Below are 14,265 nucleotides of genomic sequence, written 5' to 3' on the forward strand. Positions count from 1 at the left end.
AAGGAGGTTTTCACTCAAAATCTCACGATACATGGCCCCATTCATTCTTTCCTTTACACGGATCAGTCGTCCTGGTCCCTTTGCAGAAAAACAGCCCAAAAGCATGATGTTTCCACCCCCATGCTTCACAGTAGGTATGGTGTTCTTTGGATGCAACTCAGCATTCTTTGTCCTCCAAACACGACGAGTTGAGTTTTTACCAAAAAGTTCTATTTTGGTTTCATCTGACCATATGACATTCTCCCAATCCTCTTCTGGATCATCCAAATGCACTCTAGCAAACTTCAGACGGGCCTGGACATGTACTGGCTTAAGCAGGGGGACACGTCTGGCACTGCAGGATTTGAGTCCCTGGCGGCGTAGTGTGTTACTGATGGTAGGCTTTGTTACTTTGGTCCCAGCTCTCTGCAGGTCATCCACTAGGTCCCCCCGTGTGGTTCTGGGATTTTTGCTCACCGTTCTTGTGATCATTTTGACCCCACGGGGTGAGATCTTGCGTGGAGCCCCAGATCGAGGGAGATTATCAGTGGTCTTGTATGTCTTCCATTTCCTAATAATTGCTCCCACAATTGATTTCTTCAAACCAAGCTGCTTACCTATTGCAGATTCAGTCTTCCCAGCCTGGTGCAGGTCTACAATTTTGTTTCTGGTGTCCTTTGACAGCTCTTTGGTCTTGGCCATAGTGGAGTTTGGAGTGTGACTCTTTGAGGTTGTGGACAGGTGTCTTTTATACTGATAACAAGTTCAAACAGGTGCCATTAATACAGGTAACGAGTGGAGGACAGAGGAGCCTCTTAAAGAAGAAGTTACAGGTCTGTGAGAGCCAGAAATATTGCTTGTTTATAGGTGACCAAATACTTATTTTCCACCATAATTTGCAAATAAATTCATAAAAAATCCTACAATGTGATTTTCTGGAGAAAAAAATTTCTCAATTTGTCTGTCATAGTTGACGTGTACCTAAGATGAAAATTACAGGCCTCTCTCATCTTTTTAAGTGGAAGAACTTGCACAATTGGTGGCTGACTAAATACTTTTTTCCCCCACTGTATTTCCCTCAGATTAAACAGACCCACAAAGAATTAGAAAACAAATCCAATTTTGATCAACTCCCATATCTATTGGGTGAAATACCACAGTGTACAATCACAGCAGCAAGATTTGTGACCTGTTGCCACAAGAAAAGGGCAACCAGTGAAGAACAAACACCATTGTAAATAAATATGTATATTTATTTTCCATTTTGTACTTTTAACTATTTGCACATCGTTGCAACACTGTATATAGACATAATATACCATTTGAAATGTCTTTATTCTTTTGGAAATTTTGTGAGTGTAATGTTTACTGTTAATTTTTTATTGTTTATTTCACTTTTGTTTATTATCTATTTCACTTACTTTGGCAATGTAAACATATGTTTTCCATGCCAATAAAGCCCCTTAAAATGAAATTGAATAGAGAGAGAGAGAGAGAGAGAGAGAGAGAGAGAGAGAGAGAGAGAGAGAGAGAGAGAGAGAGAGAGAGAGAGAGAGAGAGAGAGAGAGAGCGAGAGAGCGAGAGAGAGGGGAATAAAACACCCCCCTGTCTTTTTGTGTTAATTTGACCAGGGCATGCCTCCATGTCATCTAACATGAGCAAACACAGAGAATCTTTTCAGGCTGAATCAGCATCGGAGGAAGAGGGGATTTAGCCTTGGAGAAATGAGCCTGGCAGCCTGTGCTTCAGGGGCCTGTCTGTCAGGGGGCCAGCGGCGGCTCATATAGGGAGGGGTCAGGGGGGTGTTTGAGGAGACACAAAGGGGGACACTTTGCCCCCGTGAATTGGGTGTAATTAGCAAGATTCGTCCCCTGCTCTTAACTCGCCCGTCTGCATCTCAACACCCCCCCATTGTCCCCCTGGTGCAGCTCATCCACTGGGCCTGGTCTAATTACAACCCCTTCAGGAGAGACAGGCAGGCAGGGGACAGGAGAGGAGAGGGCCTCTATAGGAAAGCTATACTGTAGGCAGGATTCTACCCAACACCCGGGAATTAGCTACTGAAGAGGGGCTGGCGGGGTTGAGGGAACGTTTCATAAGTTAGACGATGACACATGTGGCGGTTAGATTTTGGAAAAATGGCATTAAAACACTAGAGTTGATTCACACACGTGCACACACACACACACAAACTCCCTCACAATGACAAACACTCACAGCCTCTACGCCACTGGTGTTAATTTGCTGTCGTAGGAATATTTATGGGAGACTGTTAAAAGCATTGTGTAATGTTGTTGTGCTAAAATTGTGTTATTGTGTCAATATAGTTGTTTTAATTAAAGAACACTCATTCCAACTGTACTCAAACCATTATTACTGTCATAAAAAAAACTATTTAAATCAACAGTTGTGAAATAAAAATGACTGGATTCAAGTGAAGCAAAAACATTTACTCTTGAGTCACAACTATTCCAGACTCATTCATGGTAAACTGTGCTGTTTTGCCTGTTGCGCAATACTCCATGTTTGTGTTTAGCGACTCACAGTGTGTTGAATAACTGATCCTCCCCATAGGCTATTGTAGCACCACCCAGAATGCTGCTGAAGTGCTGAGAGTTTTTATAGGTTGGAATAGAGCTGTTATGAATGCATTAAGCAGCTTGTTATAAACAGTTATAGCAGTTCAGAGAATGCTGCTGTTCTGTGCCAGGCTCAGCTGACGGGGAACTCTTCCCAAAATAGTATTTGTTAATCATCGTTGGGAGCTCTTCTGTCTCCTCGCTTCCCCCGTTGCTGTGACATATATAACCGCGGCGCTTATGAACGCACAGACCTTGGACCTATTGTGGACTGAGTTGACCTCATTGTTTGAATTGTTTACTATTTTTGCATTTTTTCAGGGAGTCGAGCGGCGGTTAGCTACGCTATATTGTTGAGGAGACAATTGACTGAGAGAGAGAGGAATGAGTGTGAAATGTCTGAATAACTGAGTTAAACCTGTGGTTGTAGAATAGAGACAGAAGACTCTAAGCCTGACCAGATGTTTGTGTTGTGTTTTGAAGCACTCCCTTTATACAGAGAGTGTGGTATGGGAGAAAAGACAGCTCATGACTTCTCACAAAGAACAAAAGGGATACAGTGTTTACACACGTCACTGAATTCAGCCCCGTCAAACTAATTAAATGTTGGTGTATGTTGTTCTTTGAATCATTGGGTTTCGCTGTGCAAAGCAGAAGAATCTTCTGCGGTTTTGAAAGTTTTGATAGCGAAAAAAGGAGCAGTTGCCCAGTATGGAGTAAGCAGAAAAGAGGCCCATTTTCCAAATATGACCTAGGCAGCAAAGAGGCCCCACATTCACTTCAGAATGCAGTATTGGTGAGTGTTGACATGAGGGCTGTGTGGTATCGTTTTACCCTGCTCTCACACAATCGCCTGTCTCTTGAGCCACCATTTTGAAGCTGTGTTCGTTAAAAACCGTGGTTTGAGTTTTAGTCCTTTTGAATGGTAACAGCTGTAACAATTCAAAGCACGCTGTGAATAATTTATGAAAATGTAAGGTACCTGAACTGAATACACTCCCACACATGGCTGGAAAGAGAGGAATCTACCAACTCCCACTCCCACCATTTTATAAGATTCTTCCATTACAAAATCATGACTAAATCGTTTATCATCTCTGTGGTCTACCAGAAGACCTGAGGGAGCTTTAGTGCCTTCATGACACAGCCCTTCCCAATATATGATACATAACAGGCTAATTCAAATCAGGACCTCGAAGCCAGTTCCAATCCTGATTTTCAATCTTCCCCTCTAATCAAGGACTGATTTAGACATAGGACACCAGTGGTGTAATCATTAGTCCTAATGTTATGAAGCTAAAACAAGAGTTTCTATTGGACAAATTCAGGTAGGTCCCCTACATTTTCATTCCATTTGCTGCTGTTTAAGAAACATTTTGCAACAGAATCGCCGTAATGAATACACCCCAGGTCGGTGCAATTAATTATCAGGTAAAACAGAAAACCTGCAGTATTCCGGATTTCCAGGCTTGAATTTGAATACCCCTAATATATAATACTCTCTCGTTCTCTCTGTCTGTCTCTCTCTCTCTCTCTCTCTCGCTCTCTCTCTCGCTCTCTCTCTCTCTCTCTCTCTCTCTCTGCATCTCTCCTTGTGTCTCTGTCTCTGTCTCTGTCTCTGTCTCTGTCTCTCTCTCTCTCTCTCCAGCAGTCATATGTGTCCTCCGGCCACCAGATGGCACCCCCCAGTCCCAACAGCAGCAGCAACAGCAGTGTCGGGGGAGGGGAACAGCTGAGTAAAACTAACCTGTACATCCGCGGTCTTCACCCCGGGACCACAGACCAGGACCTGGTCAAGCTATGCCAGCCGTAGGTCTTCTCCTCCTACTTGCACACTTTCTTTTACACGGGTAGGGCGAAGTTGCCCCTAGATGCTGATTTAAGATCAGTTTAGTATTTTCATCCTGGTGGTTAGAGTTAGGATGGAAGCAGGATAAACTAATCCTAGATCTGTGCCCACAGGTGACTTCTACCTGGAGCTCTTCAACAGGTGCTACTTTGCCACAAAGTGACTACGGTTATTACTTTCAGGCTACCTATATAAAAGCTTACCCCCAGATCAGAACTGCATTATGGTTGGCGATACAACCTACTCGTGTTGCGACAAGGGTTGTTGTGACTGGATATTGCGCATTTTCAGGGTTGCTATGGGGAAAGTTACATTTGGGGAAAGTTACCCCTGACGCATGTACTGCACACTAACCAAGGCCATCCATTGTTTCAGGTACAATGCACATTACAGACTCACAATATAAGTTGCTGAAAGTAAAAGGCTTGTGTCAGCAGCAGTGCTACAGCTAGGTGGAGTTGGAAGAGCATGTGTTTGTAACAAGCTATTCTTTATAATCCCATAATTTACGTAATGATACTATAACCATAGAATGTGATCAAATGGGTGATTTATAGAATTGATACCTACACCTGGGGAATGACTGTATTCACCCCAGTCCAAATGAAGCATGTGAATCAGAATGTGTGAATCAAAGTCCATTTGAAATAATTACTATATAAAGAGTCGAGAAGTGTAAGGAAAACCAGGGGATTAAACAGATAGAAATGAAGAGAGAAATATAGATTAAATACAAGTTATAGAGAGGGAGGGAGAGAAGGGGCCAGAAAGGGGTAAACATCCTCCTCCATGTCCTGATGTAACCTCCCTCACTAAAGAGACTGGAGAGGCTCAGCAGGAGAAAACCAAGACCCACATCCAACAAGTCACCATCTACAAACAACACACACTCTTAAACTGGCCTTTCACACACACACACACACACACACACACACACACACACACACACACACACACACACACACACACACACACACACACACACACACACACACACACACACACACAGGAATGATTTAAACAAACTGTTGAGTGGGAGAGAGGTTAGAAGAGGACTCTGTGATCATCTAGGCCATCAGAATACCAAGGAAACTTCCAAATTCCCTATATAGTGCTGTATTACCAATTGGCAAGCCTGGAGATGTATGTGTTGTAGTGTTGAATAAACAATCAGGAAAGATGGATACATTAGGAACTACAGCCAGAAGCATCAAGGTCATACATAGTGGACACACACACACACACACACACACACACACACACACACACACACACACAGAAAACAACACAACATAACACAACACATACAGTCAAAAAAGGCGGGCTTGCTTTCACTAACAAAAAACGTAACATCCAGCCCAGGCACCAGAGAAACCACACCAGTAGTGAACAAGTTGTGCACTTGTTCACTACTTCCCACAAATCTTAAAGCATTGGATTGGTGGAGCCATGGGCTAGTGAGAGTTTCCACCATATTTCTTATACCAGTCATTTCCTGTCAAATCAGTGAAGGGAAGTGAACAATTGCACACTTTGGGAAGAAGGAGAGAGAATTGGTATGCAGACACAGCCTCTGTTAATAGGGTCCAGTTTTGATGCATTCTGATTATTGTTTGGATAAGTGAAGGAGTGTAGAGTGAGTGACCTAGAGAGGAGTATGAATTTTTAATTGCTATTTAAAACAGAAAACTCTGAACAGGGTAAAGACTGGAGATTGACATCAAGTTGGAGAGGGAGGGGTGGGTTTGTGTAATATGTGTTGGAGAAGGGGAGGTGGGGAGGGGGATTCGCAGAAAAGTGAACCTTGGAGGGGAAATGCAATTGACTGGGAAAAGAATACCATGGCATGCTGGGTAAAGAATGCCACAGGCCTGTAAGTGGGTCAGAGTTGACAGCTAAGACATTCTACCCCATCCTCCCCTCCCTACTACACACACACACTTTACAACAATTGTTGATGAAGTTGAGGTAGGAGGAAGGTCAGAGAGTTACCGCCCCACAACCTTTGAACTGTTCAACAGGATGCATGACTTTGTTAATGACAACACAAACTATTACTCTCTCTCTCCATTACAAAAGAGGTCTCATCCCCACCAAAAAGTTGGTGGGTATTGAGTGTTTATGTATGGTTGTGGTCATATGGCTCAAGGTAGAAATTCCTCCCTATTCACAGATCTAAAATCAGATTACCTAACTTCCAATACTAACCAACAATGTCAGAGTTTAGGGGCAACTTCATCCTACTCCATGTGTGGCCACTAATGCTAACGGCCAGGCTTTAGGACCCAGAGGTGGAAAGAGAGAGCGGGAGCAGAGGACAGTGGAGAGAGAGAGAGGGGACAGGAAGGGGTGAGGGATCCGGTTACACTCCACCCCAGCGCTTTGTCAGGGCCAGCCAGTGGAACACCAGCCTCCCTCGCTGACTGCATTACACAGAGACAGTGGAGGGCAGGGCCTCTCTCTCTCTAGTAGAAGTCAGGATGGCCGAGCAGTCTAAGGCGCTGCGTTCAGTCTCCCCTGGAGGTGTGGGTTTGAATCCCACTTCTGACATCTATTTTATTTCACTATCCTATACCATTGTACTGTAAAGTTACACTGCATACTACTAAGCAATACTTTAACTTTCCTATTCTAGTGCTCTTTGTTTATATTGTAGCAAATCTGGGGGTGTAGCCCCGACCAGGATTCAAACCCGGGTCCAGTGACTGTCAAGCCAACACCTTAACTCTATTATGTTTTGCTCTATTTTTCTATACTATCAGTGATGGCTATACAGGACAGTCTGTGTCACATTAGGCTGTCAGTTCTCTAAAGTGCCACCATTTTGGTCGAATAGGCCTGTGTTCATAAATATTTGCTGTGTGACCTCAAATGTTTATTTGGTAGTACCAGTGTGCTTAGAAAAATATTCACCCAGATAATACATTGAACGGCAAAATTGTAGTTGTGCCTCTGGGTTTGGGAGCAAGCAAAGTTGTTACATTTGTGTGTTTGTTTCATGTCTGGTGAGCCCTGGCTGTTGTTACATTTGTATCATCATCATAGTGGCGTGCATCTTGAGCATGTTCATATGATACTTTGTATCATTTCACCTCTAACCTGTGAGAGTGAAGATGAAATTCAGCAACTCTTTGAGTACAGTAGAAGTTATTTGCTTCTGTATTGATAAAATTAGGGGCGCCACTTTTTATAAGTGGGGGGACATTAAAAAAAGTAATTAATTATCCAGTCGGATAAACACTCCAAACAGCCTACCCGACCGCTTGGAGGCGTCCGCATGGTACTAAAGCACACCATTGCCTCGTTTTGTATCACATTCCAATGATAAAACTGGGGGGGACAAAAATGCAATTTCAGAATGTGGGGGGGGGGACATGTCCCCCATCTCCAGTGAAAGTTGCACCCCTTGTTAAAAGTAAATACTAATGTGTTAGTCTTCAGCTGGATTTTACAGTGAAAAATGACAGAGGCTTTTATATGTTTCAAAATTACGTACTGCTTGCCTATTGGTCGGATTTTTGCAACTAATTTACCAATTATATGTTTTGCCTTGTACTTGCATTCTGATTGGTCCCTGAACTGGTTTTGACTAGATAGAGTAGGCCTACAGCTTATGTCAAAATGTACTTTTCGTGGCAGGTTAGGAGAATTAGGTTAAGGTAAGGAAAATGGTTAGGGTTAGCTAAAATAAATTTGACAAAAATCTACTTTTGACGTCAATTTGATATAATAATAATATGCCATTTAGCAGACGCTTTTATCCAAAGCGACTTACAGTCATGCGTGCATACATTTTTGTGTATGGTTGGTCCCGGGGATCGAACCCACTACCCTGGCGTTACAAGCACCGTGCTCTACCAGCTGAGCTACAGACATGACCCTCTGAACCCATTGGATGCCTCCTTCAATTTACTAACTGTAATTTTAAAACCCTGATGAAACATGGTCGAAGGGCATTTTTACTTTTAACTAAAGAAGCTTTTTTTTTATCAACTTCCACTGTCCTCCAGGAGTTGCTGAATTTCCTCTTAACTTCAGTTTGCTCCTCAATTCATGCACCGTGGTCGGAGAGCGAGGTAGCAGCCGTGTCCACTTCCTTTTGCACTTTACCTGTGAGAACCATGAGCACGGGCAAGTCTCATTAAGCTGATTAACAACTTGAAGGCTGCTAACTGTTTGATAAAAAACAACCTTGTCCAGTCATGTTAGCTAGCTGGATAACAACAACCTGGTAACTTGACCAGTATGAGTATGGTTTAAGATGGCACTGGAAGAAAGGAAAGGGTCTCCTGGATAGCTACTAGAAGAGTGTGCTTCGAAGGTAGGATTCATATAGGGCCTTCGTTTTTTTATGGTGCTCCTAAATACTATTTGATGCTCCTAACTTTTTTAGGTGGGGCTTAGCCCTTTCAATCAGGCCATTGATGGACAAGGTTTCTGTCCATTTAGGGGGCCCTTTTTGGCTCAGGAGCATCCCCAGAGACAAAGATTCTGTATAGCCTATGTAACTGTTATAGGCTTAAAACAATAAAATAGTGTGTTTTATTGTCTCATACGCCAGATAGGTGTAGATTTACAGGGTCAGCAATAGTAATACGGCAACCCTGGAGCAAATATGGTAAGGGCCTTGATCAAGGGTACATCGACAGATTCTTTACCTTGTCGGCTCAGTATCCGAACCAGCAACATTTTGGTTATTGGCCCAACGCTCTAACTTATTAGGTTTTGCTCTGTTTTTCTTTACTGTCAGTGATTGGAATGGCTATACGGGACAGTGCATGACACATTAGGCAGTATGTCCTACATTTATAGAGTAAATTAATTACTAACTACTATAACAAACAGTATTTTACACTGAACAGGAGAAGTTGCCTTAGTGTTTCTTTGTAGCTTTTTTCATAAAGGTGAGGTGGAGTGAAAAACTTAATTTAAAAGAGAACAGACACTGTGTTGAAGGTGTATGTTTACCCACATGAAGAAATACTACAGTTACATTTTAGCAGACGATCTTATCCAGAGCAACTTACAGTTAGTGAGTGCATATATTTTCATACTGGCCCCCCGTGGGAAACGAACCCACAACCCTGGCGTTGCAAGCGCCATGCTCTACCAACTGAGCTACAGGGGACTAAGTTTACTGTAGAATACTCCAGTACTTACTATAGAATTCTATAGTAAACTGTAGTATACTGTAGAATACTATACTACACACTATAGTATCCCCCTGTAGTACTTACTATATAATTTTGTAGTATACTGTAGAATACTATAGTAAATACTACAGGAATGTCTGCAAAAACACTACAGTTTTTTAACTATAGTAAACACTACAGTATTTAATTTGTAATAATCCTCCAATATTTCTCCAGTAGGTTTTGTCAAGGAGAAAGCCTCCACTTCTATGTCAAAGATAATGAAACAAAAACACTGTAGTAAATACTACAGTAATGTCCGCAAAAACTCTACAGTAGATGCTACAGTATAGTACAGTCCACAAAAAACACTAGTGAATACTATAGTATTTTCTCATGTGGGTAAGTGTGTGTGTGTGCACGTGTGTGTGTGTGAGAGGCCAGTGTAGGAGTATTTTGAGGAATCAGAGCGGACAGGCAGGGATAAAGACAAGCCCAGAACACATAGTTTTTGGCCCTGGGGCTCTGTCTCCTGTCAGCTGAAAACAACACCACAGAACACAGTTACTGTACGACCCCTCCATCACCTCTACACCCCACAGACAGACAGACAAAGAGAAGGAGGGAGGGAAGGAGCAGACGAGAGTATCTGCGCCAGTGGAGATCACATTAAAGAGGCACAAACACCTGTAACCACAGCCTAAGGTGTGTGTGTGTGTGTGTGTGTGTGTGTGTGTGTGTGTGTGTGTGTGTGTGTGTGTGTGTGTGTGTGTGTGTGTGTGTGTGTGTGTGTGTGTGTGTGTGTGTGTGTGTGTGTGTGTGTGTGTGTGTGTGTGTGTGTGTGTGCACATGCATAATTACCCAGCATTAGGAAGTGTTTGTGTCTAAATGTTAGGGAGTTTACTCAAAATGTCCGATAGTCACCTCTTCCTCATATGGTCTGATGATGTCATGTTTTTGTGTTTTTGTTTTGAAGGTATGGGAAGATTGTTTCCACCAAGGCCATCTTGGACAAAACCACCAACAAGTGCAAAGGTGAGAGTTCAGCAGGTTGTTTGGTTCATGACACAGATGCCACTTACATTTAACCTAGAAAGATAGTGTTAGTGTCTAGTGTTGTGTTGTTGACTGTGTCTCCTTAAACAAGCTCATGGACTTATGGACTCAAACTCGATCACAAATGTATTCTACAATATTAGATGGTATTAGGCTATATGATATAATATTAAAGTATTAGTCTGGTTACAGGTCTACTAATATACTGTATAAATCTATGAAGCCACATCCACTAAACTTTAGTCATTTTACAGAATGTCTTTAGTTAATCTAACAACCATTTTGAATTCCAATCTTACTTATCAATCATGAAAATGATGTACAAATTCATAACTTTAAGTAAAATGTGTGTATATGTGTTGTGTAGGCTATGGCTTTGTGGACTTTGACAGTCCGACAGCGGCCCAGAAAGCAGTGACCGCCCTGAAGTCCAGTGGTGCCCAGGCTCAGATGGCCAAGGTAAGACACGCACTGATTTACATCAACTCCACACACACACTTTATATATTCACAGTCACACATTATCTATTATAAACTCCTTTTTCTTTTATGAGTTCAATCACTACTTCAATGTGACTCCTTACTTCCTCACTTTCCTTATTTCATTGCCAAACCCATATGAAAAAATACTGTTGTATACTATGGAATAAATCATATAGTATTCACTGTAGTGTTTTTGCAGACTTTACTGTAGTATTCACTGTAGTGTATTTACTGTAGTATACTGTAGTATTTACAGTGAGCTATAGTATAAATACTGTAGTAGAAGAAAACTTGTATATACTATAGTAATTAATGTACTGTTTTGCGGATTGTAGTATACCGTAGTATTTACTGTAGTGTTTTTGCGGACATTACTGTAGTATTTACTATAGTGTTTTTGTTTTATTATCTGTGACATAGAAGTGGATGCTTTCTCCTTCAGGAAACCTACTGGAGCAATACTAAAAGAGCAAATTTTCCATAACCTGTAGGTAGGACTGGGGTCTGAATGGATAGTTCAGCGGTTCTGCTCTTTTCAATAATCTGTAGGGAACACAATATATGATCTATACTTTGCATGTAGGTTTTTCACTTATGGGTGGCACAAATTGCAATATAGGGTAGTGGGCAGTGTATATGCAAATTAAATACTTTAGTATTTACTATAGTTTAAAAAGGGTCGTGTTTTTGCGGACTGTAGTGTTTTTGCGGACATAACTGTAGTATTGACTACAGTGTTTTTTTGCGGATAATACTGTAGTATTTACTATAGTATTCTACAGTATACTACAACATTGTATAGTAAGTACTACACATGATCGAGAGATACTACAGTGTGTAGTATAGTATTCTATAGTAAACTACAGTTTACTATATAATTCTTAGTAAGTACTGTAGAATTCTATAGTAAACTGTAGTATTTTTTTATGTGGGAATGTTCAGAGAACCTGAACTTTCTAAGAATTTATTTGATTTGATGGTGAATAGACAGTTAGTCCAGCCAAGTTGGCATCTACAGTGGGGGAAAAAAGTATTTAGTCAGCCACCAATTGTGCAAGTTCTCCCACTTAAAAAGATGAGAGAGGCCTGTAATTTTCATCATAGGTACACGTCAACTATGACAGACAAAATAAGATTTTTTTTTTCAGAAAATCACATTGTAGGATTTTTAATGAATTTATTTGCAAATTATGGTGGAAAATAAGTATTTGGTCAATAACACATTTTCTCAATACTTTGTTATATACCCTTTGTTGGCAATGACACAGGTCAAACGTTTTCTGTAAGTCTTCACAAGGTTTTCACACACTGTTGCTGGTATTTTGGCCCATTCCTCCATGCAGATCTCCTCTAGAGCAATGATGTTTTGGGGCAGTCGCTGGGCAACACGGACTTTCAACTCCCTCCAAAGATTGTCTATGGGGTTGAGATCTGGAGACTGGCTAGGCCACTCCAGGACCTTGAAATGCTTCTTACAAAGCCACTCCTTTGTTGCCCGGGCGGTGTGTTTGGGATCATTGTCATGCTGAAAGACCCAGCCACGTTTCATCTTCAATGCCCTTGCTAATGGAAGGAGGTTTTCACTCAAAATTTCACGATACATGGCCCCATTCATTCTTTCCTTTACACGGATCAGTCGTCCTGGTCCCTTTGCAGAAAAACAGCCCCAAAGCATGATGTTTCCACCCCCATGCTTCACAGTAGGTATGGTGTTCTTTGGATGCAACTCAGCATTTGAGTTGAGTTTTTACCAAAATGTTCTATTTTGGTTTCATCTGACCATATGACATTCTCCCAATCCTCTTCTGGATCATCCAAATGCACTCTAGCAAACTTCAGATGGGCCTGGACATGTACTGGCTTAAGCAGTGGGACACGTCTGGCACTGCAGGATTTGAGTCCCTGGTGGCGTAGTGTGTTACTGATGGTAGGCTTTGTTACTTTGGTCCCAGCTCTCTGCAGGTCATTCACTAGGTCCCCCCGTGTGGTTCTGGGATTTTTGCTCACCGTTCTTGTGATAATTTTGACCCCACGGGGTGAGATCTTGCGTGGAGCCCCAGATCGAGGGAGATTATCAGTGGTCTTGTATGTCTTCCATTTCCTAATAATTGCTCCCACAGTTGATTTCTTCAAACCAAGCTGCTTACCTATTGCAGATTCAGTCTTCCCAGCCTGGTGCAGGTCTACAATTTTGTTTCTGGTGTCCTTTGACAGCTCTTTGGTCTTGGCCATAGTGGAGTTTGGAGTGTGACTGTTTGAGGTTGTGGACAGGTGTATTTTATACTGATAACAAGTTCAAACAGGTGCCATTAATACAGGTAACGAGTGGAGGACAGAGGAGCCTCTTAAAGAAGAAGTTACAGGTCTGTGAGAGCCAGAAATCTTGCTTGTTTGTAGGTGACCAAATACTTATTTTCCACCATAATTTGCAAATAAATTCATTAAAAATCCTACAATGTGATTTTCTGGAGAAAAAAAATCTCAATTTGTCTGTCATAGTTGACGTGTACCTATGATGAAAATTACAGACCTCTCATCTTTTTAAGTGGGAGAACTTGCACAATTGGTGGCTGACTAAATACTTTTTTCCCCCATTGAACCACAAAAAGCATAGACGGTGTTCATGCAAACGCACTCCCTCCAACATTCCCAGTGGTATCAAAGGTGAGCTCTTATACTGTACAGTATGTTGTTATGGCCTGAATGGTGATAAGTGTCCTCTTGGCACCATCTCAATATCTTTATTAACTGGCAGTTGGCTGGCAGGGAGAGAGGGAGGGTGAAGAGGTCACAGCATTCGAGGAGAACAGGAAGGCTATCAGATGGAACTGGTTGTTTCTCCTCCTCTTCCCACTCTTTCCTCTTCCTCTCCTCTTCACCTCTATTCTCACATCTCCCCTGCCCTTTTTCACCCATCCCTCCCTCCCTCTTTCCCTCCTCCTTTGTGTGGCTGGCTATATGTGTGTCCTGCTAAGCGGCCCCTGCTGTGGGCCTTGTCCTGAGCTCTTTGTGTGGGTGTTTGCAGTCAAAGGGGCTGTTGTGAGCCCATTAAGCTGATCCCTCTGTGCCTCTCAGGCTCCCCATTGAGAGGGCCCCGGGAAGGGTGCCACTGCACCCGCTGTCAATGGGACGGGGACAATGAGCTGGCCTGTGCCTGCCTGGGTTTGTATCTGAGCCTGGGGGCGAC

General features: G+C 42.3%; 1 protein-coding gene across 2 annotated transcripts in view; it reads left to right on the top strand.

Moving 5' to 3' along the window:
* LOC311134165 (RNA-binding motif, single-stranded-interacting protein 2-like) overlaps nucleotides 1-14,265 on the top strand; it is a 50,818-nt gene that overhangs the window by 15,990 nt on the left and 20,563 nt on the right. Inside the window, exons 2-4 of one of the 2 annotated variants that reach the window (XM_084167775.1) lie at nucleotides 4,207-4,367; nucleotides 10,516-10,574; nucleotides 10,963-11,054. In XM_084167775.1, coding sequence (XP_084023901.1) covers nucleotides 4,207-4,367; nucleotides 10,516-10,574; nucleotides 10,963-11,054 — 312 coding nt within the window. The remainder of the gene's footprint in view (nucleotides 1-4,206; nucleotides 4,368-10,515; nucleotides 10,575-10,962; nucleotides 11,055-14,265) is intronic. The other variant, XM_084167776.1, reaches the window with a different exon arrangement.

The sequence above is a fragment of the Coregonus lavaretus genome (assembly GCF_964263955.1).
Source record: "Coregonus lavaretus genome assembly, chromosome: 8".
Classification (NCBI taxonomy): Eukaryota; Metazoa; Chordata; class Actinopteri; order Salmoniformes; family Salmonidae; genus Coregonus; species Coregonus lavaretus.